A 25,747-nucleotide genomic window follows, 5' to 3' on the forward strand; every position below is an offset into this window, starting at 1 on the left:
ATGAAGGAGTACGTTACAGGGTCACGACTTATAATACAATAACTCAGATAAATGATGCTAATTAATGTCAGATGTTAGGTAGAAAGGGATAATTATCTCCTGAAAATAACTTGACAAAAAAGGATACGGAATCATAAGTTGACATGACATACAAACATCCGTACAAAGAAGTGGAAAGTATTATCAATTTAATAGCATGACCACACGCTAATATAAGCTAAAAATAAACCCTTATTTTCTTCATAAGTCGGTCATTGTATCATACAAATGAGGTGAAATTACAGCTAAATCTAAGTCTGAACGTATTAGATTCTTATGTTCTCACATCAGTTAGGAAAAAATAAAATAAAGCAATAATTAGAGAAACAGTGACAACTATTAATACAAATTAATTGGAATTTCATTACACCAAAACTATTATGACCACCATGGAAGTGGGAGGTTTGGCTAGCCATAAAACCTCATTTAACCCACCATTTCACTATGAAATGCCTGTACCAAGTCAGGAACATAGTTTGTAATAGTGGCGAATTCTATTTTTCTGGTATATCCATGATTTTGGCAGTTTGTACCATTCAATATCTTCCTTCTTATTTGCGTTTTTGAGTACAGTAACTTCATTTTAATTTTTATTAAGTAAACTGACTTTGCATTTTTGTTGATTTTTGTTTGTTTTGAACGCACTGTCTATCTTTCTAGAATTGTTTCATTTGATATGTACTTTAATGTACCTTTACTGTTCAAAGTTACAAATTGAAGCTGATAAATTTCATTGCAAACTCACTTTTTAGTTATAATATCTATATTTTTTTCGTATCATTCTAGACTTATAATAGGTGATTTTGTACAACTTTTCTTACAAAAGTGATAACTTACCACTTAGTGTGTGTTGTACTCAATTTTGAATGCTAGAAGAAGCAAAATCCTTGTTTGTTTGTTTGTTTATTTTTCAGAATAGTCTGATTGGGCACTTTTCTTGTTGACATTTTCTCCTATCTTTACTTCATTTTCTGACTTGGATCATTGTACACAATGTGAACATATTAAATACCAGACAAAACAATTACAAACCTTAATTACAAAAATTTCCTGTAACAAAGTGTATACAAAAAGCTAAAATGGTGTAGAATTTATTGAACAAAAAAGGTTTTATAGAATTTAAAAATACAGGTATCAAACACCCGAAGAATCATATCAAATATAGTAATATTTTAAGAGGGCGGCCATGCAAAAACTAAGCAGTGGCTGGCACGAAATAATTAAAAATATATATATAATCGTATTTATATTTATATTACAAATTCATGCTTTCTCAAAGTTGAATGTTGGTTTTTAACTGTATATATATATATATATATATATATATATATATATATATATATATATATATATAAATGCATTGAAAAAGCGAGATAACTCTTTATTTTGTGTAAATTTGGTTGCTTTGAAAGGGAACTTTAAAAATTATTTTCTGGGCCATCCATTGTCAATTAAAAAAGATCTTAATACTGTCTAGCATAAATAGGACATAACACTGAAACAAAAAATTCAGTGGAAAAAAATCATGTTGTGCCACTTTGCCTGATTTTAACATGGATAGCCTTTTAATCTATCACTGGCTCATCAAAATAATACCCTGAATATAGAGGCAAAAATACTGACTAAATTAAATAAAAGATTAAGTTCATTTAAGTTTTACATGAGAATTCTTCCTGTAAAAGTGAATTTTAGTACAAACAGTGGATGATAAAAGTTTTAATATCACAATCACAGTCATCAAGGCAAACATTAAATTTTGCTTCTGTATTGATATATTATCATCTCTTACACTTAATTTATATCAAGTCCACTTATCAGACAAAATTAAATGAAAATATTGGAAGGTCATTTTTATATCATTTTTTGTCAGAAAACATTAAAATAGTAAATGCTGAAATGTTATTTAATAATGCCAACATTTAATCTTCCAGCTTCAAAATGTATCTGTAATGATACATATTTTTCTTGTAATCAAATGTTTGCTTTATTTGAAAAATGTTTCATTTACTATTCCTTAAATACCAATATCCCTATGCTGAAACCTCTTTTACATTCATGTACATATATGATATTATAAATAAGGCATGCACATGGCATGACACCAAATGAAGGTAAAAATGTGGTGCCTCTGATACAGAATGCGAAAAAAGATGTTACACAAAATATATCTTTGCAGGATGTTTCCATGAGACAATTAAAAAAATACATCACAAGATATCCCCACATGGAACCTTAAAAAATACACACATACACACACAATATACTGGTATATGGCTTAATGCACATTGAATCTTACAAAGTACACACAAATAATACATGTGCATATTGGACCATACAAAATATTTAATATGTATGTACACAGAACTTTACAAAATATATACATACAATATGTCACACATTGCACATGATTCATCAAACAGTATGCACACATCATAAGACAATATCTTTCATGTGGCAATAGAGATTATATGCACATTTAGTTCCAGTTAAGAAGATTAAATATAGTTTGAGATACCTAATCCCTAAAATGTAAGAAAATGACAGATAATTTTGCAATGCAAACACATTAAAATATTTGTGAAAATCAGTGACCTTTATGACTGCAGGGAACAACACAGACCATGGATACAACTCATTGATTTGACCAGACACAGCATGTCTTTTGGAATTAAGTGCCCCCCAAAAACAAGAAGTACATCATGAAATATTTGGACAACACATAAGGCATGATATGAGGTATATGTTGTATGCAGATATCCACTGAATTCACTACAAACACAAGTCTGACACAAGGTGTACAAGTCTGACACAAGGTGCAAAGTCTGAGACAAGGTGTACAAGGTACTTAAACAATACATTACATGGAATGTTAGAAGTAGGAAAATCATTTTGTCATTAAAACTTATCAGGATAATTCAATCACTTCATGATCACACATGTCAATCAATCTATAATCACACATGTCAATCAATTACAAACTTGCAAACAAATAAACAAAACTAAATCATTTCTTGAAGGAAACAAAATGATGATAATTCACTATAATCAACAATAAACATACTGACAAAACAAATTCACATTGTCATTATCATTAAGACTTAGCAGGATAAGTATACGATGATTCCATCACTTCCTGATCGTCATGCTATTTAAGGAATGACGATTATTTATATTTTTGGTCTATGAAGAAATAATCTCAATCACTAAATAACCTGCGTAGCATGTTATTTTCAAGTGTGTACCACAGGCACTGAGGTTATTTCCAATAGACAGAAAAAAGTATAACAGTAATTCCTTATTATTTAATTTTAATACCAAAATTCAACGAGTAAATAATTAAAAAAAGATTGATGATGCCAGAGTCATATACAAAATTTGGTCTATGAGATGATGGACAAAATTTTTAATCCAATCAGAAAACTTGTTACTTAAATTAAATCATATACATTTAAACCAAATAACTAATAAACAATTAAATCAATATATCACAACTAAATAAATAAAAACACTTAATCCTATAGATGAAAACACATAGAAAGATGATATTTTACCATATAAGGTAAGAATTATTCATGTAATACTGAAGAAACATATATCTACCATCTTGTGAAGACTTTTCACATACCGATATTAAATCAATCCTTTCCATGGCACTTTTTTATTCTATATAAATCTACTATATACCTGGTTTTGGGAGTTCAAGTTTTGGTCGTATGTCATGAGAAAATAAAAAGGAGAAACTATACATATATCAATAACATATTATTTTTCATTTAATAATAACTGAATCATGTTTGTTGTCTAATGGAAAATATTTAAAATACAGGAATCTTATCTCGTCTCGTAGAAAACAAATCATCATCCAATGTCAGCAAAATCTGAAAATTCATAATTTTATAAATGCTATATCTAATCTATTACATTAGAAGTATCAGCTTTCTTGAGCCTAAGATTGATTTCTAAGTTATAGGGAAACAGACGTGTCAAACTGTTCATTTATTTAGGCTGGGCAAATAATTAACAGGTTATCATAATATATTTATTCAATCGGTAATCAAAAATATTGTAAAATAATCATTACTTTCCAAGAGTGTTTTGTAACTGAATAAAGTGTTTAGGCTGTACATGATGAAATAATGTTAAAACATCCTTTATGGCGATGTGTTTATTTAGTGTTAAAAATTTTTTATACATCTAATATTAAGCAACACAAGGTACCTACCAAGAATGAGAAAAACATGCTGATGGCTGACAGGAAGTGCCAGATGTCATGAGCATCATAGAAATCAAACAGTAAACAATCCTTGTTCCCTTCTCTAGACTGGGACGGATTTAACTGAAATCAACAATTACATATTGCTTCTGTAGCATAAAACTATTAAAAACAAAAACTACATCCTATTTAATTACTAGATTATGTCTTATAATGTAAATATTAAACAAATATAAACTTATACCTTATTTGAACATGTTTTGTCTTCAATTAATTAGTTGTTTTCAATATGCCAGTTCATCTATATATATCAGAAATTGTAAGTCACATGGTATACTGACCTGCCAGGAGGTTAGATGGGCAAAGAAGAAATATAATGCTGGAGCCCAGAATAAAACAGCGCATACAATGAAAAAGATGGCTAAGGGGTGAAGCCTCTCACCAACTCTTAACTGTGAAAGTAAAACATGAAATATTAACATTTCTTGATGAGTGTTGCAACAACTTTACATTTTTCTTTCAATCTAAATACTGCAAATCTGTTGGGCATATAAAACAAAAAAGTATGTACATGTATATGTGATGAGATTGATATATAGCTGAATACTGTGAAAATACTATTGTTTGTGGGGTACCAATTTCTGTTGTTTTCATGGGTAGGCCAAACCATGTAATTTGGTTCCCAACATAAAGCAAAAAGGATAATCTCATTGATGTGTATACTGAAAACCTCAAAACCCAGACTTCAAGAATCCATGAACTTGCGTTTCTTCCCTAATCCACGAAAATTGGTATCCACAAATTAAAGTGCTTTCACAGTACCTGAATAATACATTTAAATATAAAATTCATCATTATTTTATAAAGACTTTAAGTCACACAAATATAAAATCAATTCAAATTAATCATTAACATTATTGACATGAACAGCCACTATGTATATTACCTTCATGACTGTATAGTATACCTTATAGAGCATTAACTTTCCAATGAAAACAGCCACTATGTAGATTACCTTCATGACTGTAAAGTATTCAGTATAGAACATCAAGTTTCTAATGAAAACAGCCACTTTTTATATTACCTTCATGACTGTAAAGTATTCAGTATAGAACATCAAGTTTCTAATGAAAACAGCCACTTTTTATATTACCTTCATGACTGTATAGTATACTGTATAGAACATTAAGTTTCCAATGAAAACAGCCACTTTTTATATTACCTTCATGACTGTATAGTATACCTTATAGAGCATTAACTTTCCTATGAAAACAGCCACTATGTAGATTCCCTTCATGACTGTAAAGTATTCAGTATAGAACATCAAGTTTCTAATGAAAACAGCCACTTTTTATATTACCTTCATGACTGTATAGTATACTGTATAGAACATTAAGTTTCCAATGAAAACAGCCACTTTTTATATTACCTTCATGACTGTATAGTATACTGTATAGAACATCAAGTTTCCAATGAAAACAGCCACTTTTTATATTACCTTCATGACTGTATAGTATACTGTATAGAACATCAAGTTTCCAATGAAAACAGCCACTTTTTATATTACCTTCATAACTGTATAGTATACTGTATAGAACATTAAGTTTCCAATGAAAACAGCCACTTTTTATATTACCTTCATGACTGTATAGTATACTGTATAGAACATCAAGTTTCCAATGAAAACAGCCAATTTTTATATTACCTTCATGACTGTATAGTATACTGTATAGAACATTAAGTTTCCAATGAAAACAGCCAACAAATATGTCGCAAACCCATTTGGTTGTTTAACTGCTCCAAATATAGCTCTGAAATATGATAGAATATTTTTAAATTCTACAAGACATAGTGGCATGTGTTTTTACATTGCAGTTAGCATACTGGTGCATGTTTAAAAAAACAAAAAAAAAATATTAGGCAGAATTGCCACAATCCATGTAAAACTAAGGGTCTAGTAATTCATAATAATAACCTTATAAAAGGAAAAAGAGAGAGGCAAAAAAAAAGCCAACTTTTTTGTCAGGCATTATTTGAATGCAAATTAACAAAGATTATCTGCCATTTTCAAAGTGTTCAACAACAAGTTGTAATGATGTCGATCAGACAAATGCTATCCACCTTAATCAGCAAGAGAAAACAAAGGACCGCACAACAATTATTTCTAATAATTTACATTGAAAAGAAATGTCTTTTTTTTCCCAAGAGCAGTTTAATGCTTGTCTCCTAAGAAAAGACCATACTTACATACTCCAGTTGATAATGTTCCCTAGGACAAGAAAGATAAATCTATCCTGAAAAAGAAACCAATTGTTTGCTGTTGACAATGTTTATATGTTTAGGTTATACTTGACACTACATCATCAAAGATAAATGTGGTTATAATAAACATCAAATGAATAAATGAGTCACTTTATCAGTTTAAAAATATCAAAACCATGTCAATACATCATTTTTAATTCGAAACTCATGTCAGTGTTCATTTTTTAGTTCAAAACCCTAGATCAAGTACATCATTTATAACTCAAACTAAGAACTATGTACAACTCATAACTCAAGACTGTGTACATTCTTTATAACTCAAAAGTTGAGACTGTGTACATCATTTAGAACTCAAAACTAATGTCTGTGTACATCATTTATAACTCAAAACTCAAGACTGTATACATCATTTATAACTCAAAACTAGTGTCTGTGCTCATTTTCCAACTCAAAACCCAAGATCATATACATTATTTATAACTTTAACTAGAGACTATGCGTAACTCATAACTCTGTACACCATTTATAACTCAAAAACTCAAGACTACATACATCATTTATAACTCAAATCTGTGATCATGTGTTTTATAACTGTATACCTACTTTATACATTGGTCGAGGGCATGCAAAGAAGTTCTGTCTGATCTGTACCCATGTTTGTAAAAATATGCCTTTGTTGAGTTTCCATCGTCCCATGTAATATATATACACACTTATTACCAGAGTACCAATCATGTAGATCACAGCAAATACTATCCAGAAATATTTGGTACTAAACAGCTGAAACAATAGGACTATGTTTATAACCCATAAATTAAAAACTTATTTAACAGAGCAGTTAATGAAATACATGAAATACTGTCACATTTTGTTTCATACACTCAGACACAAAGATAAATGTGTTCCACGAGGCCAATCAATAATACTTATAGAAAACACAGAAATGAGAAATAAATATAGACGCAGGCCATTAAGTCAGCTGTCACAATAGCTTTCCACTTCTATAACAGCCACAAGGATGACACAGACAATGAATTCAGCAGTCACAATTTCTTACCACTCCTATAACAGCCACCAGGATGACACAGGCCACGAACATATAGGATGTGTCAGTTGTTACAATTGCTTACCACTCCTATAACAGCCACCAGGATGACACAGGCCATGAACATATAGGATGTATGGGCTTTAGCACTTATGTCTGGATGTCTGGACTGATATATCTTCAACATACATAGGCAAGCAATGATGTACATGTATGAGGTATCTACAACAGATATAGGCTTACATGTAATCAATATCAATCAATATAAATCTAAATACTTATCCACTTAAATTTTCAATATCCACAACTTCCTAGGAATCAAGGCTTTAATGTCATACGACTCCTAGGAATCAAGGCTTTAATGCCCTACAACTTCCTGGGAATCAAGGCTTTAATGTCCTACAACTTCCTGGGAATCAAGGCTTTAATGTCCTACAACTTCCTAGGAATCAAGGCTTTAATGTGAATTACACTAATGTACATTACCTAATGACTATTGATGGTAACATTTTCAATAATGCAGACTGAATAATTCACATTGGAGACATCATTCAGACTGAATAATTCACATTGGAGACATCATTCAGACTGAATAATCCACATTGGAGACACCATTCAATACACAATGTCATGCAATGTTAGGATCTGCTGCAAATTGATGGGAATTAAATGTGCACTATATTAAATAGACCATAAGTTCAAATCATCTATCTGGAGGTCAAGACTTTCATGTTTGGGAAGGGCTACAAAGACAAGCAATAGTATACATATACATGATATCTATTTAAAAAGCTCCTCCACTCAAAAACTAAATCTTACACATTCACATACATATTTATATTTCACATGTAGCAATTATATAAAGGACATGGGATTATATATTGTTAGATAAATCTAAAACAAAACAGATTATTAATACAGAGGACATATCACTACATATAAAAATTCATATCAAATAAGAAGTTTCTGACATTTTATTGATTGAACTACAGTTTACTCACCAAATTGGAAGTTGGAATAATTTGGACAGACATGATAACAAGCACTCATAATTCCTTCCATTATAAGTGCTAAGCCCATGGCATAAAATAAACCAAAATGTTGTGGAATCCCAAGTTCCTGAAAACAAGGAATGGAATGAATGTCACATTTAAAAATACATCGGATCAAGGAGATGTAAGTACTTGAGGAGTTTGATCCTCTGAAACAAAAACAGAATTTTAAATCTGACAGCATGTAACATGTGTAATCAAAAATCTGTGATATCTAAACTGATATAACTATTGAATTTATATGAAATAACTGATAACATATAAACTATAAGTTGATAGTTGATCAAAACATTACTTAACATAGTTACACACATTTACTAATAAGTGTTAGATGTTATTCAAAAAACTTTTTCAACTGAGCAAATTTACATTCCTTCCACTAAACAACTAATGAATTTTAGAATTTTGATCACAGATGTGATACATATAATGTACATCATAATCAAACTTGATTTGAATTTCTGAGCATTGCTTTTAAATTGCGAACAATTTGCTTGAGCATTTCAAAACATCAAAAATGTGACAAAGGAATGAATTGGGAGAAACTAACATCATACACACTAGATATAAACAATAAATAGTGCCTTGACTTCACATAAAAATAAAACGATGAGGATAACATAGATGATGTAGACAGGGGTAAACTTTTTAATCCATTGCGACAGATTGTGCTAATTATTTACAAATAACTGACTCATATTTATTTCTAGTCGGTGTACTGTTATTGTCTCTATACTGCAATCAAGTTAATTTCTTATATGACATGTTTATTACATTTATTAACCACTAGTTGCTCCCTAAAGTGATGCTACAATAAACAAGTAGTTCATGTATGGGTAGGAAAGTAGGTGGAGCCAATGTGTTATATACTGTCACTGACCGTATATCATCAATAAATATATTGTCAACACATTTTGGTTGCTCAAACAAAACGATTGCAGTATAAAGTTAATTAAATTGTATTTAGCATTTTTTATATGCATCAATTTCATCCAGGTATCATCTTTAAAACAACATTTTAGTAAAAATAATGACAAACCTTTCCTATTTTCCTATCATTCTGTACTGCTTTCTTGTATATAACATCCCTGTCATAAAAAGAAAGAATCAATAGAACTAGAAACAGTGGAAGCAAAAAAAAATAAACCCCTGCTTCAAGTAAAACTCCTAAAACAATCCGAGCCTACCTTTTATGATATGCTACCTTGCAATACATTTCCATACAAATACATTTACTTACAGTCAAGCTAATGTCCTGACATCAGTATAATGCTTGTTCCTGGCCCCTTTTAGTCCTTAATTCCTATACAATACAAATCACAACCACCAAAATCAATTAAAACCTTTATTTTGTAAAACGGCACCTTGTGGTACAATTTCATGGATATTAATTCACTTTCACTCAAGTTAGTGACCACACATCAGGAAAATGCTTGTTTCTGGTACTTTTTCAACCCTAATTCCTTAATAAATCAAGTCACAATTTCCTCAAGCCACTAATATGGGTAACAACACTCCCTGTAGTTACAACCTTCTATTAACCAAAACAAATACCATGGAGAACTAAGATACAAACCTTCTAGCCACCAATATAAGGAACAAGACTCCTAACAGTATGTATCCTATATTACTGAAGACATTATTGAATGAAGTCAATCCACCAAATGGATGAGCACAGTCAAAGTTATAGTAACATATATCTTGGTCTCCAGTCACATTCAGTACCTGTTCAATACAAAAATGAGTAAACAGATAATATTTCTATTTCATTTTTCCCATTTAGTTTTAAATGGTGGATAAATATTTCACATTTAAGTCTATCTAAAATGATTAAGATATCAGAGGCATGATATCTGTTTGTTCCCAGGTACTTTGGCTTATATAAGAATCCATATATAAAAAACACTGAGTATACAGTGTGCAAAATATATACAAAAGAAACTTCAGAACTACCATAAAAATATCAATATTAAAAGTACTAATACCTGCTTTATACTTCATCAATACCTCATCAATATAAAAAGTACTAAAACCTACTTAATACTTCATCAATACTTCATCAATATAAAAATACTAAAACCTGCTTTATACTTCATCAATATAAAAAGTACTAAAACCTACTTTATACTTCATCAATACTTCATCAAAATAAAAAGTACTAAAACCTGCTTTATACTTCATCAATATAAAAAGTACTAAAACCTACTTTATACTTCATCAATACTTCATCAAAATAAAAAGTACTAAAACCTGCTTTATACTTCATCAATATAAAAAGTACTAAAACCTACTTTATACTTCATCAATACTTCATCAATATAAAAAGTATTAAAACCTGCTTTATACTTCATCAATATAAAAAGTACTAAAACCTACTTTATACTTCATCAATACCTCATCAATATAAAAAGTACTAAAACCTACTTTATACTTCATCAATACCTCATCAATATAAAAAGTACTAAAACCTACTTTATACTTCACCAATACTTCATCAACATAAAAATACTAAAACCTGCTTTATACTTCATCAATACCTCATCAATATAAAAAAGTACTAAAACCTACTTCATACTTCATCAATATAAAAAGTACTAAACTCAACTTTATACTTCATCAATATAAATAAAAATAAGATTACCCTCTGATAAGTCAATACCAGCTGTAAGACGGCTAAACCATAAAATATAGATATAGCAGCTAGGTTCCTGAAATGTAGAGACATCATAAACACAAACACAACAAGTCTTAGAAACTAAAAGATTAAGCCATTGAAAGAACTACATTCCATTAAATTTTATTTGTATCATAGACTTCCTGCATCTACTATGTAGTAAAAAAAAGGATTTATCATTCATTTAAAATTACGGCACCATTTATTAGAATCTTAAAATTCTGATGTTTAGCTGCTTGGTACAGATGATGCAAAATGTTGTAAAATCTATATACTGTAACATATATCTATACATTAAATCAATTCATTTCTGTGGATTCTTATTCCTATATATCAGGAATGAATTACCTTATTCATGACGATTTATTTTCTCTATTTTTTTCTTGCTTGCAGAAATAGAGAAAATAAATTGATCAGAAAAAATATTTGGTTTACAATATGTGATAAGAACTTTAGCTAAACTACTTTTCATGAATTAAAAATGAATGTAAAATTCAGTGTGTTCTAAAAAAAATGTCACAAAGTCTTATTTACAACAGTACCGCTATGTTCTAAAAATTAAATCTGGACTTTCTACAGCAAAAAAGTCTTAATAGAGGAGAGCTGTGTTTGTTTTCTTCTCCATATTTACTAAGATTACATACCTACAATATAGTGTATAGTTCTTTGCAAGTCTTTTTCGACTCTTTTTAGCTAAATCCACCACAAATAGTATGGTCTACAAAGAAAATTTTGTAAAACTATAATGCATGGGTAAGAAATGAACTGAATAGAACAAAAATAATAAAAAAAAAATTTTCTTCTTAGTTACTTGATTTAAAAAAAATATAAGCCAACAATGATGCAATGTTATGGTCATATGCCACTTTACATGTACCATCTTGTAATACATCATATTTCTAAAATTACAATACTTCTATGTGGAAAAAATGAACAATCAAGAAAAAATATCATCAATATACTTATCAGTCAGATTAGTACAAACATGAGTACATATCAGATAGAATAACTATATTATCATAAACAGTAAACATACCTGAAGATCAGTTCAAATTGCTAATTCTACATGTATAAATTGCTTGCATCATACTGATAAATCATCCCTATTTCTATCTTAGTCTAGCTGACAAATCATGCCTATTTGATCTTAGTTTTATCTACAAATCATCCCAATTTCATCTTGCCTCTGCTGACAAATCATCTTAGTTTTTATGACAATCATCCCTGTTTATCTTATTTTTAACGACAAAAAAATCCCTATTTTATCTTATTTTCATGACAACTCATCCCTATTTTATCTTATTTTAATGACAACTCATCCCTATTTTATCTTATTTTAATGACAACTCATCCCTTTTTTTATCTTTGATGATAAATCATCCCAATTTAGTTTCAGTTTTAATGACAAATCATCCCTTTATTAGCCTTGTCTTATAGACAAATCATCCCTATTTTAGCCTGGTCTTAAAGACAAATCACCCCTATTTTATTTTAGTTTTATTGAAAAATTATCCCTTTTTTATCTGTTTTAAGGGTAATTCTTCCTTTCATATCTGCTGACAAATCCCACATATTTTAATTTTAATGGCAAATTATCCTTTTTTTAATCTTAATTTTAATGACAATTCATCCTTTTTTATCTGTTTTAATGACAAATTGTCCCTATTTTATCTTAGTTTTAATAATAAATCCTCCCTATTTCACCCAAATTTTGGGGACAAATTGTTCCTGTACAAATGAATTACCTTAGTTCTGAAGACATCTTTTTCCCTGTCAGCATCATCCAGATAATCAATACTAGAATCTACAGAGACTGTATCAATAGTATTGCTAGTACTAGGGGACTGTATTTCATGTAGTGACTGGTCTAGTAAATGTCTAGATGTATCATCTACAATCACAGAAAACAATGTGTTTAATATGTTACTGGTTACAGATGCAATCAGAAGTCTCCTTCATTCACTTACTATGCTAAACACTTGTCTAATTTGCAGCCTTATGAAAAAAAATAAACAAGGCAAAGGAATAATTTTGTCAATTTTGATATGATTTTGCATCAAAGCCAATAAGCCAAAGATTGATGCAATGCCTAAGTGTCAGGCTAAGTTGAATAAGAACCAGGGAAGGATAAAAAATGTTGAATACCTGATGTAGCACCATAACATATTTACCTGATGTAGCACTATATGATGAACACCTGATGTTGCACCATAAGGTGAATACTTGATATAATACCAGCTAGTGTAGCATTATATGATAAATACTTGATTAAGCACCACTAAATAAATACCTGATGTAGCACTATGTAATGAATACCTGATGTTGCACTATATAATGAATACCTTACATTTCACTATATGATGAACACCTGATGTAGCACAATATAATGAACACCTGATGTAGCACTATATAAAGAACACCTGATGTAGCACAATATAAAGAATACCTGATGTAGCACAATATAATGAACAGCTGATGTAGCACTATATACAGAATACCTGATGTAGTACTATATAAAGAATACCTGATATAGCACTATCAGGTGAATACCTAATGAAACACCATATGATGAATCCCTGATGAAGCAACCTAAAATGATTATCAAATGTATCACCACAAAATAATTATCATATGCAGCACCATAAATTGAGTACCTGATGAAGCACCATATAAAACTTACCTGATGTAGCACTATATAATGAACACCTGATGTAGCATAATAAAATGATTATCTGATGTAGCACTATATAATGAATACCTGATGTAGCACCATAAAATGATTACCTGATGTAGCACCATACAATGATTACTTGTTGTAGTATCATAAAGTGATTACCTGATGTGGCACCATATGAGTTCTGTCCTAGATTTGATCTGCTTAACAAATCTTCATTTTCTGCCCCTAAAAGAAATATACAAATGTGTCTTAGACTGGAATTAAGTGTTTGATAATTGAATGATTTAAACTGTCTTTAGCAGAAGTATTTTTTCATTATATTAAACAATGCTATTTAATGAAAGTTCAATTTTACACAGAGATAAAAGAAATGTAAAATAACAGATGTACCTGTTCCATCCTCTGTTATTATCCATACTCCCCTGTTTTTCTGGCTACAAATAAAATGCTAATTACTTATCAAATGTCTATCAAATGCCTATAATCCTGTACAATTCACTATTAGTCTAAAACTAAAATGCTGCATATCTGTATATACTACTACTCAAATACATGAAGCTATGTGGTCAATAATAATAGTAGTTTGAATTCAGTGAGGATCAGTCTTCCTTCATTACAACCTTAGACCTAGCTTACAGTATGGAATAACTCTAAAAAATGTGCAACTATCAGACAATAGTAATAAAAAAAAACATGTCAGATGCTGATGTAGATATAGTCCTAACTTAAAAAGTTCTCTAAATAAAGATTATTAAAAAGTTATTTATACATACCAACCATGATAGCACCCTGCTATGATAAAAGTTATTAGATAAAATCCACCAAAAATAGCTAAAGCACCCAAAATACCAATATAATACTTGGAACCTACAACAAAAAAAAATAAGCATATAAATACCAATATAATACTTGGAACCTAGTACAAAAAATTAAGCATAAAAACATAAATATAATACTTGGAACCTAGAACAAAAAATAAGCATATAAACACAAATATAATACTTGGAACCTAGAACAAAAATTAAGCATATAAATTACAGGATATCTTACCTGAAAAATTAATTGATGATAAAAGTCAATAGTAAATTGAAGACAAAAAAAATCACAACAAAGAATCAGCCAAATATTAAAACAAAAAATTGAATTACAAATTAAGCACATGTTGTTGAATAAATAACAACTTCATTTGGTTGTATTTTGAAGTGTACAGCTGAGTGCTGACCTCTAAAAGTTCCATTAACTTCCATTGACAAATGTTTTGCATCAGTACTAACTACTAAAAGTTGTATAAGCCCTTCATGACAAATGTTTAATATCAGTACTCACTACTTATAGTTCCGTAAACTCTGAGAGACAAATGTTTCATCCTTTCCACACCTGGTTCCTGTATTTCATCAATACTGTTACATTCATAATCTCTTGGTTTCATCACCAACACAATGTAAAATGATTGCTCCTCATAAGTGTCTTTCTATTAATACAGAACAATTATGACAAGATGATTATTGTTTTATCTTTTTATCTTAACTACAAAAACTAAAACTATAACAGAAGCAGATAAATCTTAGGAACAGTTCTATTTTCTGTCAGAAAAAAAAACACAACAATTTACTGGTACACAATTTTGACATAATTATACACTAAGTAGTAGCTTAAGCATAGGGTTAATAACTAACATCATATTATCATATTTATCATATTTTCATTTTTCTCAGGGTATTGCCATGATACTAACAATAATGGCAATTTCCATAGACAACGACAACTTTTCATCAAATTGACTGTGATGTCAGTGATAAACAAACTGTCTCAACAGAATATCACAAATGAAACTCACTGTGATATTTTCTGCCTTGACTTCACATTATTCTTTTTATAACTATTTATCTTTATTACCTGAGCATTTACAGCCCCTTGTTTTGTTCTACTTATATCTATCTATCTTTATTACCTGAACAGTTACAGCCCCTTGTTTTGTTCTATTTATATCTATCTATCTATCTATCTTTATTATCTGAACAGTTACAGTCCCTTGTTTTGTTCTATTAATATCTATCTATCTTTATTACCTGAACAGTTACAGCCCCTTGTTTTGTTCTATTTATATCTATCTGTCTTTATTACCTGAACAGTTACAGCCCCTTGTTTTGTTCTATTAATATCGATCTATCATTATTACCTGAACAGTTACAGCCCCTTGTTTTGTTCTATTTATATCTATCTATCTTTATTACCTGAACAGTTACAGCCCCTTGTTTTGTTACAGTCTGATACATTCCAGAAAATTGAACATCTTTGTCAAGATCAAAAACTGGACACTACAAAATAAAATGTTAAGGTGAAATTCTGGACACTACATATAAAATGTCAAGGTCAATATCTATAGCTATAATTTAAAGAGTGGAAGTCAATAACTAGACCCTACAATTGCTACAGTCAAATTACAGACATTATAAATAGTATGTTACCAGCCTGTCCACTATTGAAAAGGAATCTAAGTGCTGTTAGCACTGAAGGTTTTTTTATTCTAGTGAAAATTGAAGCATGAACAAACTTTCAAAGATTACAAGATGTAAAATAAAACTGTAATCATACATTTGTGCATCCCATATTATTCAGATTTTTTTTTTCCGAAAATGTAGAAACAGAATGTCAATCTTTCCTATTAATTTCTGAAGTATAAACTGTAACCAATAGTTACACAGTATCCAACTTCACACACACATTCACAAATTGTGTTCCATTTCACCTTTTTCCCAAATTTTTAAACATGTTCAAAAGTTAATATGCATTGTCTTTCAAAATGTTTTTTTAACTGCATTTATCCTACACTGTAACTATACTAAAATAAAACCAATTTCAGCTTCAGCAAATAATTTCTTTCATGAACATAAGATTTTCCCAAACTAGACACTTTTCATCAATTTGAATTTTCCCACCAATTTTACTTGGTTAAAATCACTCCTCCTAAAGTAAACTTCCTGTTTATCGTGAATATCACAGATAGGATGAAGATTTTGACTGATAAAAGTATATAGTGTTCAATTGACCATGTTTAACACATTGAATGTTTCTCGACACATCACTGCAAAAACTTAATTCTCTCCATCCAATTTCATTACTAAGCATCTGTCAAGGCCAAAAAGAAGTCCCTCAAATCTTCAGTTGATTTGAAGACTAGATCTTAATTTTATTTTGCAGAAATAATAGAATATTATTGAGCTGAACAATTACCAGAAACATTACTGTAAGAGAGATTGAATGATATAAAAAGAATTACATTTGGACTATACTTAAGTGTTGAGTTCAAAATAGTAGGAAAGTTCCAGACATAAGATGGTGAAATAAGGTATTTAGATACTGAAGGAGCAAAAACCCAAAAAGTTATTTCACTTGTGAAATATCAGAACTGGGAAAATTCAATGTGTAATGGCTATCAGCATTACAATCAGTTTCTAACTAAAATGTTGATGAAAAAAGTGTTCATATATGCATGTCGTATGGCACATAACAGTCAAATCTGTCTAAAGAGACTATCCAAGAGAGAGCAAAATCATGGCCACATAAGACAGGTGGTAATACAGGTAGATTTTACACAGAATGCACTTCATGTGGATGTTTTAATCATAGACTATTAGTCTATTAAGGTTATTGCTGAATACAGGTGGTTGCTCAAACATGTAAAGTATAAGACAAGACTGTACATTTTTTGTTTAATATATTCTTAGCTCCTAAATGATATGCAGGGTTGTCATTAATAGTACATATGATAAAATATAGTTGACAAATTTTGGATTCATCAAAAACAATATCAAACTTCATGCAAGTTCCAGTCATTAATTTCTGTATTCAAAGATAAAATGATTACCTTCACATCTTGAACAGACAGTACCATGCATTTCCTATCTTCTGATTCCACTTTAACAATGACTGAAATAACATTTCCTGGAAATCTGTACAAAAAATACTGGGGCTCAGAAGGGGTTAATGTCAGGTTCTTCAATTCATTATGCCTTGAAATAAAAAAAAAACAAATGAACAATATCATTTAATAAATGAGGCATATTGCGCTGATTGTTCCAGTAGACCTGATCATCTTGTGCATTATCATACATTTTTTCTATAATGTAGATTTGAAAACAATTAATAAAGAGCTTTGCAGACTATAGCATGATATGACTGCAGTATGTTTAACTCTGTTAACTTGGAGCAGATGTGGACACAATATTAGTTTTTAATACATTACAGTTCATTATGGACACTATAACTGGTTTGGACAAAGTATAGCACAAAATTTGAAATTAAAGGTGAAAGAAGTTCTTAATTAAGGGTGCTATTCTAAGACCTTTGCCTTTGATCCCTATAAAACTTTGAGATGTAAACCTGATTGAAAAACACAGGCAGTGATTTCCACGAAAAAATCTAATACTAAAATTCGAAATTGGACAGAAAAGAAAAAGTGCAGGCAGGAAATTTCATGAGGAATCTTATTAAAAAAATAATTTCAATATCAAGCCAAAAATGATAATATGCTTCACAGAGCACAGCTAGATATGCCTGCAGATGACATCCCCTGAACAGATGGGGCAAATTTGAAAACAAAATTCAAGCTTGATAGAGCTCTGAATTTTGATTGTGATTAAGTATTTGACATAAAAATATAAAAATCAAAAGCAGCTTACATTAATAAAAAATAGCAAAAACAATTAAACAAAGTTCCATGAAAATCACTGAGGCATTTTCAAGTTGTGGCATTTATGGGGACCCCCTTTTTCTTAATAAAGTTCAAAAACTTGTTAAAGGAAAATCGGAAATTAATAATAATTGAAAAGAGACCTAACATCAATAGCAATAAACTATTATCCAACATTTGTTTAACTAGAGGCTCAAGAGAGCCTGAATCGCTCACCTGGTTAACCATTTGCTTATTTGAAAAACTTGAGGAATGAGACAGGCTAAGTTAAAATCAACTAAATTGTCAAATGCAGGAAATGATTGCAATAGCATTTTCATGACCTGAACCAAATTTTGCTAAAGGCCATAATTTTTGAATTATTTTCAAAATCCTGTCTTCCGACCCCTAAGTTCCATTTTTAGTATAGGCAGCCATATCTATTCACGGATTAAAAATCACAACAGTCACTTTGAGCACAATACACTACAAAACAATTATGCTTATTTTCATTCAATGATCTTAAATGGTTATAGAGAAAAAGATTTTCAAAGTTGAACATGCGAAAAATGCAAAAAAAAACTGTTTCAGGGGCCTACATCAGTTAATGAATCGCTTTGAAAATTTCGGTATAACTCTGTCTCATGATGCTAAACAAAATCACCCACCAAAAAATTTGCTAAAGGCAACAGCTTTTTGAGTTATTTGCAAAATACTGCCATCTGAAAATTAGTCCACAATGACAATGACAGATGCCAAGTAATGGCATAAGCTCAAACACCAAAAATAGCAACAAACAAAATGTCCATAAAGGCCAATAACTCCAACAGATTATCACAAAAATTTGACCTCAGAAAGGTCTCATCATGCTGAACAGGTTTACTCCCATGTCAGTATTTAATTAAACTTTACAGTTTTGGAGATATATGCAAAAAACTGCTGTCTGACCCTTATGTTATATTTTAAGTAATGGCAACCATGTTTTTTTTTCCAAAAACAGCCAAAAAAGTAAAAAAAGGACAATAATTTCAACATAGGAAAAAATATTTTTACCAAAATATGACTACAGATAGACCTTATCATACAGAACACTTTCATCAGCATCAGAATTTGGTTAAACCTAAAGGTTTAGGAGATATATGGAAAAAACTGATGTCTGACCCCCCCCCTCCCATGGTTCTATTTTTATTAATGGCTGCCATGTTTTTCAACATAACAAAAATCAAATCACAGACTTTGTGCAGAATACCCTAAGAAACATTCACACTAAGTTTCATCCAAATCCATTCAGTAGTTTGAGGAGAAGACATTTGAAAAATTGTTAACAACGACAACTGACGATAAGTTATGGCAATAGCTTTTAAAAAAAGTTTATTTTTTAGGGCATGGACCACGTTGGCCCCTTTACAACCCAAAAAGTATTAAAGATGTCTCAGATCTAATTAAAAATTGCTGTCACAGATTTTCATAAAGAATCTAGCAAAAAACAATTTCAACATCAGACCAACAAATTAAAAAGTTGATTATTTTTATGGTGATCCAATATCATACCCTTTTAATTTCAAAGTGGTTGAAGTCTATTCCGTAAAAACTCTTAAATTAAAATTTCCCTTCAGTGACATTTTTTAAAATTTTGAGCAAAAGGAAGGAACTCTCCAACTCGACACACTGGTTTACTGTCAAACTGGAGCAATGGACAATTTGCAAAAATGGTTTACATTCTGTAAATATAAAAACAACTATTTCAATAACAACACTTATTTTCACCTTTTTAGCCCCTTATTTTCAAATGGTTTAGGCAAAAACCTCCCAAAACTACAGTTACCTCCTTCACTAAATAACATCATTTCAGAAAATTTAACACTAGTTCACCTTCTCTAAAGACTAGCAGCTACTTAAAACCTACCCACTTCTCTATAATCTAGGGGAAACTGCTATCTAAGCTGTTGTTGAACATAACATTTACATAATACATACTTAATTTCAAAGTCTTTAATTTTGCTGGCCTTCATGGAGAAATTCAAATTCTTGGCACTCTGAGTTGATATTTCAGCAACTAGGACTTGCTTCATATCTGTTTTTCTGTCTTTCCTTTCTAAAGGACACAATGTTCTACTGGCATAGTCATACTCATATCTAAACAAGGAACAGATTCGATTATATCCTGTAGTTTGATTGAACTAAATTATTTTATTTTTTTCCATCCCAAAAAGTCAGATTCGAGGGAAACAAACAACTTAAAACTGGACATTTAAATTTTTTTATTGATATTTGTATAGTTAACCATGGATTTTTGTATTTTTTTTAGCTAATAAGTAATGGCAGTAAATTTTAAATAGTCACCAAAACAGTGATAATGTTTGCCTTAATACACCTTCAAAATAAGTAGTGCTGTAACAATACACATACATGTACCTCATGATAGGATACATATCGTGATACAATAGTGTTATATGATACCAAACACTATGTTGTCATATAAAATTTCTTAAATTTGGAATAAAAAATATTCAACTGATTTAAAGATGATGAATTTTGTTGAAGCCAGGTTTCATTCTTCGGGTCTATAACTTTGACCGTAACAGAGATCAATGGATTTTTCCTAACAAGACATGTCATACTTTACAATTTGCATAGTAATTTTATAAACTGTTTGAAATGAAAAATTGTATTTTGACCTGTATCATATCATATCGAAACCTCAGTCAAATGCATTGTATTCTGTTGTGATCAAAAGTATTGTGATACATTGATTTTGCAATGAATCATTTCATCCTTAAAAATAAGGCTGTTTGCCCTGATGAAAGCTTTCCAATTTAAAAATAATCCAGAATAAGACGAAGTATTTCTCAATTGGTAGTGAAATAGTAGGATATGTTTTTTTTGTTCAAATTTACATTGATAAATGTTGATAACTTGTCTTTAAATTGATATTCTCTATAAAATTATTCATTTAACTACAAATTCAAGGTTTTGTAGGGTTATTCCAAATTTAAAAATTTAAAAATAACGAAACATATTTTCCCAATATAAAAAGGATACAGTATTTTTTTAAAAGGCAAACAATATCACAGCAAAAAAAAATTAAGACAAGGTTTTCAGTCAACTTGTCAAAAAATGCCAACAGCATATCAATTAAAGTGATTAGAACGAGGTAAAATTCACACTATATTAGGATACAACCAAAGACATCAAAGAATTTCAAGATTCACAATACGTCATTTACTTAATATGACCAAATGTTTAAACATAAATTTAGGTTACAGACCACCAATTCAACCAATGAGCATTTGGAACGTACACAAAAATAGTCCTACGCAGAAATTACCCCTGTTCCTCATAGTGCTGTGAAAAAAGTTCTCATCTCATTTAAAAAATTTAAACAGTTTCTGAAAGGAAAAACATTTCTGTACATTTTATAGGTGCATTTTGCTTCTTGTGATGTGAAGCCTAATCTCCATAATGATTTCTAAATATACCCCTATCTTGTGAAAACACTGGGATTTCCCATGCTATTTATAGACACTTCACTTCCGGTGACCAGTACTGCACTGCAAGTCTGCTAACCCCACATGCCATTCTAAGGATTGTGAGCTGACATATGTAGAATCATGCTGATATATAGTCCTCTGCAGGTTAAAGTTAAGGTAAAGTCCAGAGAAGCCATTGAATATTGTGAAATTAGCATAGAAGCCTATGGGAAGTGGAATTAGTGGTTTTTAGCCTAAATACAGGTCATCTATAGTGCAGTAAGTTATCTGTCCATGTACATGTACCTTACACCAATAAGTACTTTTTGGCTTTCAGTCTATTAATTCTAGTTAATTTGGTCTAAATCCAGTTCCAAGGGGTCCAAATTGAAATTTTTTAATCAATATAAAATCCGATTCTCCTTTTCTGATATGGACAATTGTAGGATTATTTCATAGAAATCCATATACTGTTACTCAAGTTATTGTGCAGGACCCAGAAAAGTTTTTGTATTTTTATCCCTTATTCTCAAACTCGTAAAATAAAGCACAACCTTTATTTTAATGGTATAGAACCTGAAATTAAGATCAATACACTTCAAATCAAGTTATTGTGGAGATAACAGAATAATAGAAACAAAATATACATTACCATGTATTTCTTACCTCCGGTCCTTATTTCTAAGTTATTTACTCAAGTTATTGTCCAGACATCAACTGTCTATGATGACAATGTTGCTGCCAATACCATTAACATTATACAACCACAATTTTTTTTTTAAGCCAAAAGACACTTACTGATACTCTAGAAGAAGGGGCAACTGCCATGACAGAACACTTCTCTGTTGTTTAGCAACAAACAATAGTGGATAGTCAGATTCGGTCTCTGTTAGCAATTTAATGCTGATCCTAACTGCAGTGGTCTGGAAAGAAAAAAGAATACTTACACAAAACTTTCAATTAACTTTTTCTTATATTTTTGAAATACATACTTAATCAAATGATTTTTTTTTCAAAATTGGACCAAAATTTTTTTAAAATTGGCCCAAGTCTGTACCACTTTAACTCCAAAACGTTAAAAGATAAATCCATCCTGTAAAAAAAAATATTAAAATAAAAAACAAATTAAAATATTATTTCATAAGGCACAATTTGACATCTGAATCATCAAAAACAGATTAACAATAAACTTTCTCTATCAATTTTAATGATAGCACCTATCTTATCTTTCAAAGATGGCAAAAACATCCAGAAACTAAAGAGCCATCCATCATATCCCAAGAAATTATGTTCCATAATTTAAAAAAAGGTCTGATAATTTATACTCATAATATTGTAAATAAACGAAATGGATGCCAATGATGCAGATGTCAGGGTGATACCGTAACGAACGAAAAACACTTAATTTTTTGTCAATTTTGCATGTGAGGGTAAATGCTACTGAAATTTGGAGAGCAAAATTGTACATCTCTTAAAACTGGAAAAATATATTCAATGTACTAAACAGCTGTCTTTAAGCACTTGAGAAACTTGCCCATTTTGTTTAAACAAAAGTACATGTAATCTTGAAACTCTGATATATGAAAAAAATGGAAACTGAACTTCCATTAAATGGAAATACTGTGAGCAACCTAACAAAGAATAAAGCCTTCCTATAAAATTCCATCTAAATACCTTAAGCCCTCAAGTCCTCTGACAATAACTTACATCCTTCATGCATATCTATAAATGATGCCCAATCTTAATTTAAAATTTATTCAACTCCCTCAAGCAGTTTGAGAGGAGTTGTACAAAATTATACTTACCATGAAAGTGAATTGATGAAAATTTCATTGGGGGGGGGGTAAAATAGGATAAAAAATAAGCATATAGAAAAGTCTAGAATGAATTCCTCATTGTGACTGTGCTGCTGATTCCTCTGTTTTCTGATAAATAAAAGAGAGTCCTTAGCTTCCTCCATGGCAAGTTCATTAACTGATGCCGATAGTATTTTTCTACAGAGCTGACAGAGCTGGACCTGGTGTCATTAATCTAGACAATGTCTAGACAGGGGCGCCTCTTACAGAGTCATTCCTTTAGGACAAACCATTTTAGACCAATACAAGCAATCCATCCAGCTAATAAGAAATGAAGAATTATATATGTATACCTGGTTTTTTATTTCATTGTATTCGAACTCATAAATAACAGTTGCATTAGAATTGGTATGATTTTTGTAAACTTCGTCAAATTTCCCCTTAATTACTGCTAATTTCTGTCTATACAAATGATCTAAGTTGTCAGTTAATATCTCCCGGATACATGCAAACTGAATTAAAAATGCAAAAAGTTGAATGAACTTCATATTAATTTCCGTTTTCATATGCTTTGCTGAAACATTGTCACAAGACTCAAATTGAAAGTAGATACTGGTTCCCTGTCTAGAAACAAAACAGAGAAAATCATATCATTACCACATGCATAATCACAAAAACAAAGCAGTGAAACGGTCGAAAAATATGTTTAAGGGATTTTCTTTGATATACTGTAATATAAGACATGATAATTTTTGTTCATTCTTACTGTTTCTATTAATGCTCTTTCTGATAAAGGTTGGTAAATAAATTACCGAACTGTAGGTATAGGCATTGGTCAAAAGGAATAGTCAAAAAGGAAAGTCTGTAATCAAGTCAAGAAATATTTCAAGTATTTATAAGTCGATACACCATTAAAACAAATAACACAACTTCTAATGAGCTTTTAAAATCGACATAGCATACATAACACTACAAGACATGGAAACATTTAAGACAAATAAAACACATACAAACAGAGACATACGTAAGTAATTAAGTAAATAAAGCAGACATAATTCAGCTAAAAGCCATACAAATGCAAGCAAACTAAAAATAAAAAGCATATCATACATCAAAATAACAAAGACACCAGTGGTCATTTTCACAAAAAAATCGTAAGTGTAAAATTAGTCGTAAGTTATGACGTCATAGTAAATAAAAGTATTGTGACGTCATAACTTACGACTAATTTTACTCTTACGATTTTTTGTGAAAAGGGCAGCTGGCGTCTATTTCACAAAAAGTCGTAAGTGTAAAGTTGATCGTAAGTAATTACGTCACAACCTAAAATAGCAATGTTACGTCATAACTTACGATCAATTTTACACTTACGACTTTTTGTGAATGTCACAGTATAAATATTTATATATATTTTGGTATATTCTTGGTTGTTATATTTAGGTTGTTATACATTTATTTAATACCTAAATATACTTTCGTTTATTATCTTATTTACTTTTGAGTATATTCCTATACATTCCATCTTCATCACATAATCATAATCATTGTTATTGTAATCATCATGTGACGATTGACTGGACCGCTCTCCGCTAATAGGTTCCCGCTGCACGGACTTCACTTTTCTTTTATTAAATTGTCATTCTGCACTTCGATTTTCACCAGAGTGGATTGTCTTATCGACATCCTTTATTGCAGGTTAGTCAATTGTAATAATCTTTGTAAAATAATTGATATTTGAATTTAACGGCGGAATATTTCATATATTATTCATTGTTTTCATTCCATTTATAATTGGTGTCCTTTATTGCAGAATTAAATATCATCGTTGACATCTGGCAATTATACTT

At 30.3% G+C, this 25,747-nt stretch overlaps 1 protein-coding gene across 2 annotated transcripts; it reads right to left on the reverse strand.

Moving 5' to 3' along the window:
• Nucleotides 1-1,114: 1,114 nt before the first annotated feature.
• On the reverse strand, nt 1,115-24,519 carry LOC148615693 (SID1 transmembrane family member 1-like). Of its 2 annotated transcripts, XM_088582191.1 has the most exons (22): nt 24,254-24,519; nt 22,903-23,027; nt 20,612-20,770; nt 17,831-17,975; nt 16,197-16,280; nt 15,289-15,433; nt 14,736-14,829; nt 14,353-14,396; nt 14,122-14,187; nt 13,031-13,176; nt 11,930-12,003; nt 11,253-11,319; nt 10,188-10,336; nt 9,651-9,699; nt 8,561-8,678; nt 7,645-7,781; nt 7,118-7,294; nt 6,500-6,546; nt 5,958-6,063; nt 4,594-4,704; nt 4,262-4,375; nt 1,115-3,917 (listed from the first exon to the last, which is right to left on the reverse strand). In XM_088582191.1, exons 1-22 carry the CDS (start codon nt 24,464-24,466, stop codon nt 3,855-3,857), a joined length of 2,433 nt encoding a protein of 810 aa, XP_088438317.1. In that variant the 5' UTR covers nt 24,467-24,519; the 3' UTR covers nt 1,115-3,854. The 2 variants fall into 2 exon arrangements, with proteins under 2 accessions (XP_088438317.1, XP_088438319.1); XM_088582193.1 differs by lacking the exon at nt 4,594-4,704 and having other exon boundaries at nt 24,254-24,515.
• Between the last annotated feature and the right edge of the window lie 1,228 nt (nt 24,520-25,747).

Source organism: Perna viridis, chromosome 5 (genome assembly GCF_037379345.1).
Source record: "Perna viridis isolate PV_CMFRI_1.1 ecotype Kerala chromosome 5, ASM3737934v1, whole genome shotgun sequence".
Taxonomy (NCBI): Eukaryota; Metazoa; Mollusca; class Bivalvia; order Mytilida; family Mytilidae; genus Perna; species Perna viridis.

Excerpts from the sequence above, each read along its gene's own strand:
- LOC148615693 (XM_088582191.1), bottom strand. The coding sequence starts at position 24,466 with ATGAAAACGGAAATTAATATGAAGTTCATTCAACTTTTTGCATTTTTA. Across the intron at positions 13,177-14,121 it reads CTCATATGGTGCCACATCAG|ATGATACATCTAGACATTTA; the intron begins GTAATCACTTTA and ends CTGTGATTGTAG. Across the intron at positions 3,918-4,261 it reads GCATGTTTTTCTCATTCTTG|ATTTTGCTGACATTGGATGA; the intron begins GTAGGTACCTTG and ends ATGAATTTTCAG.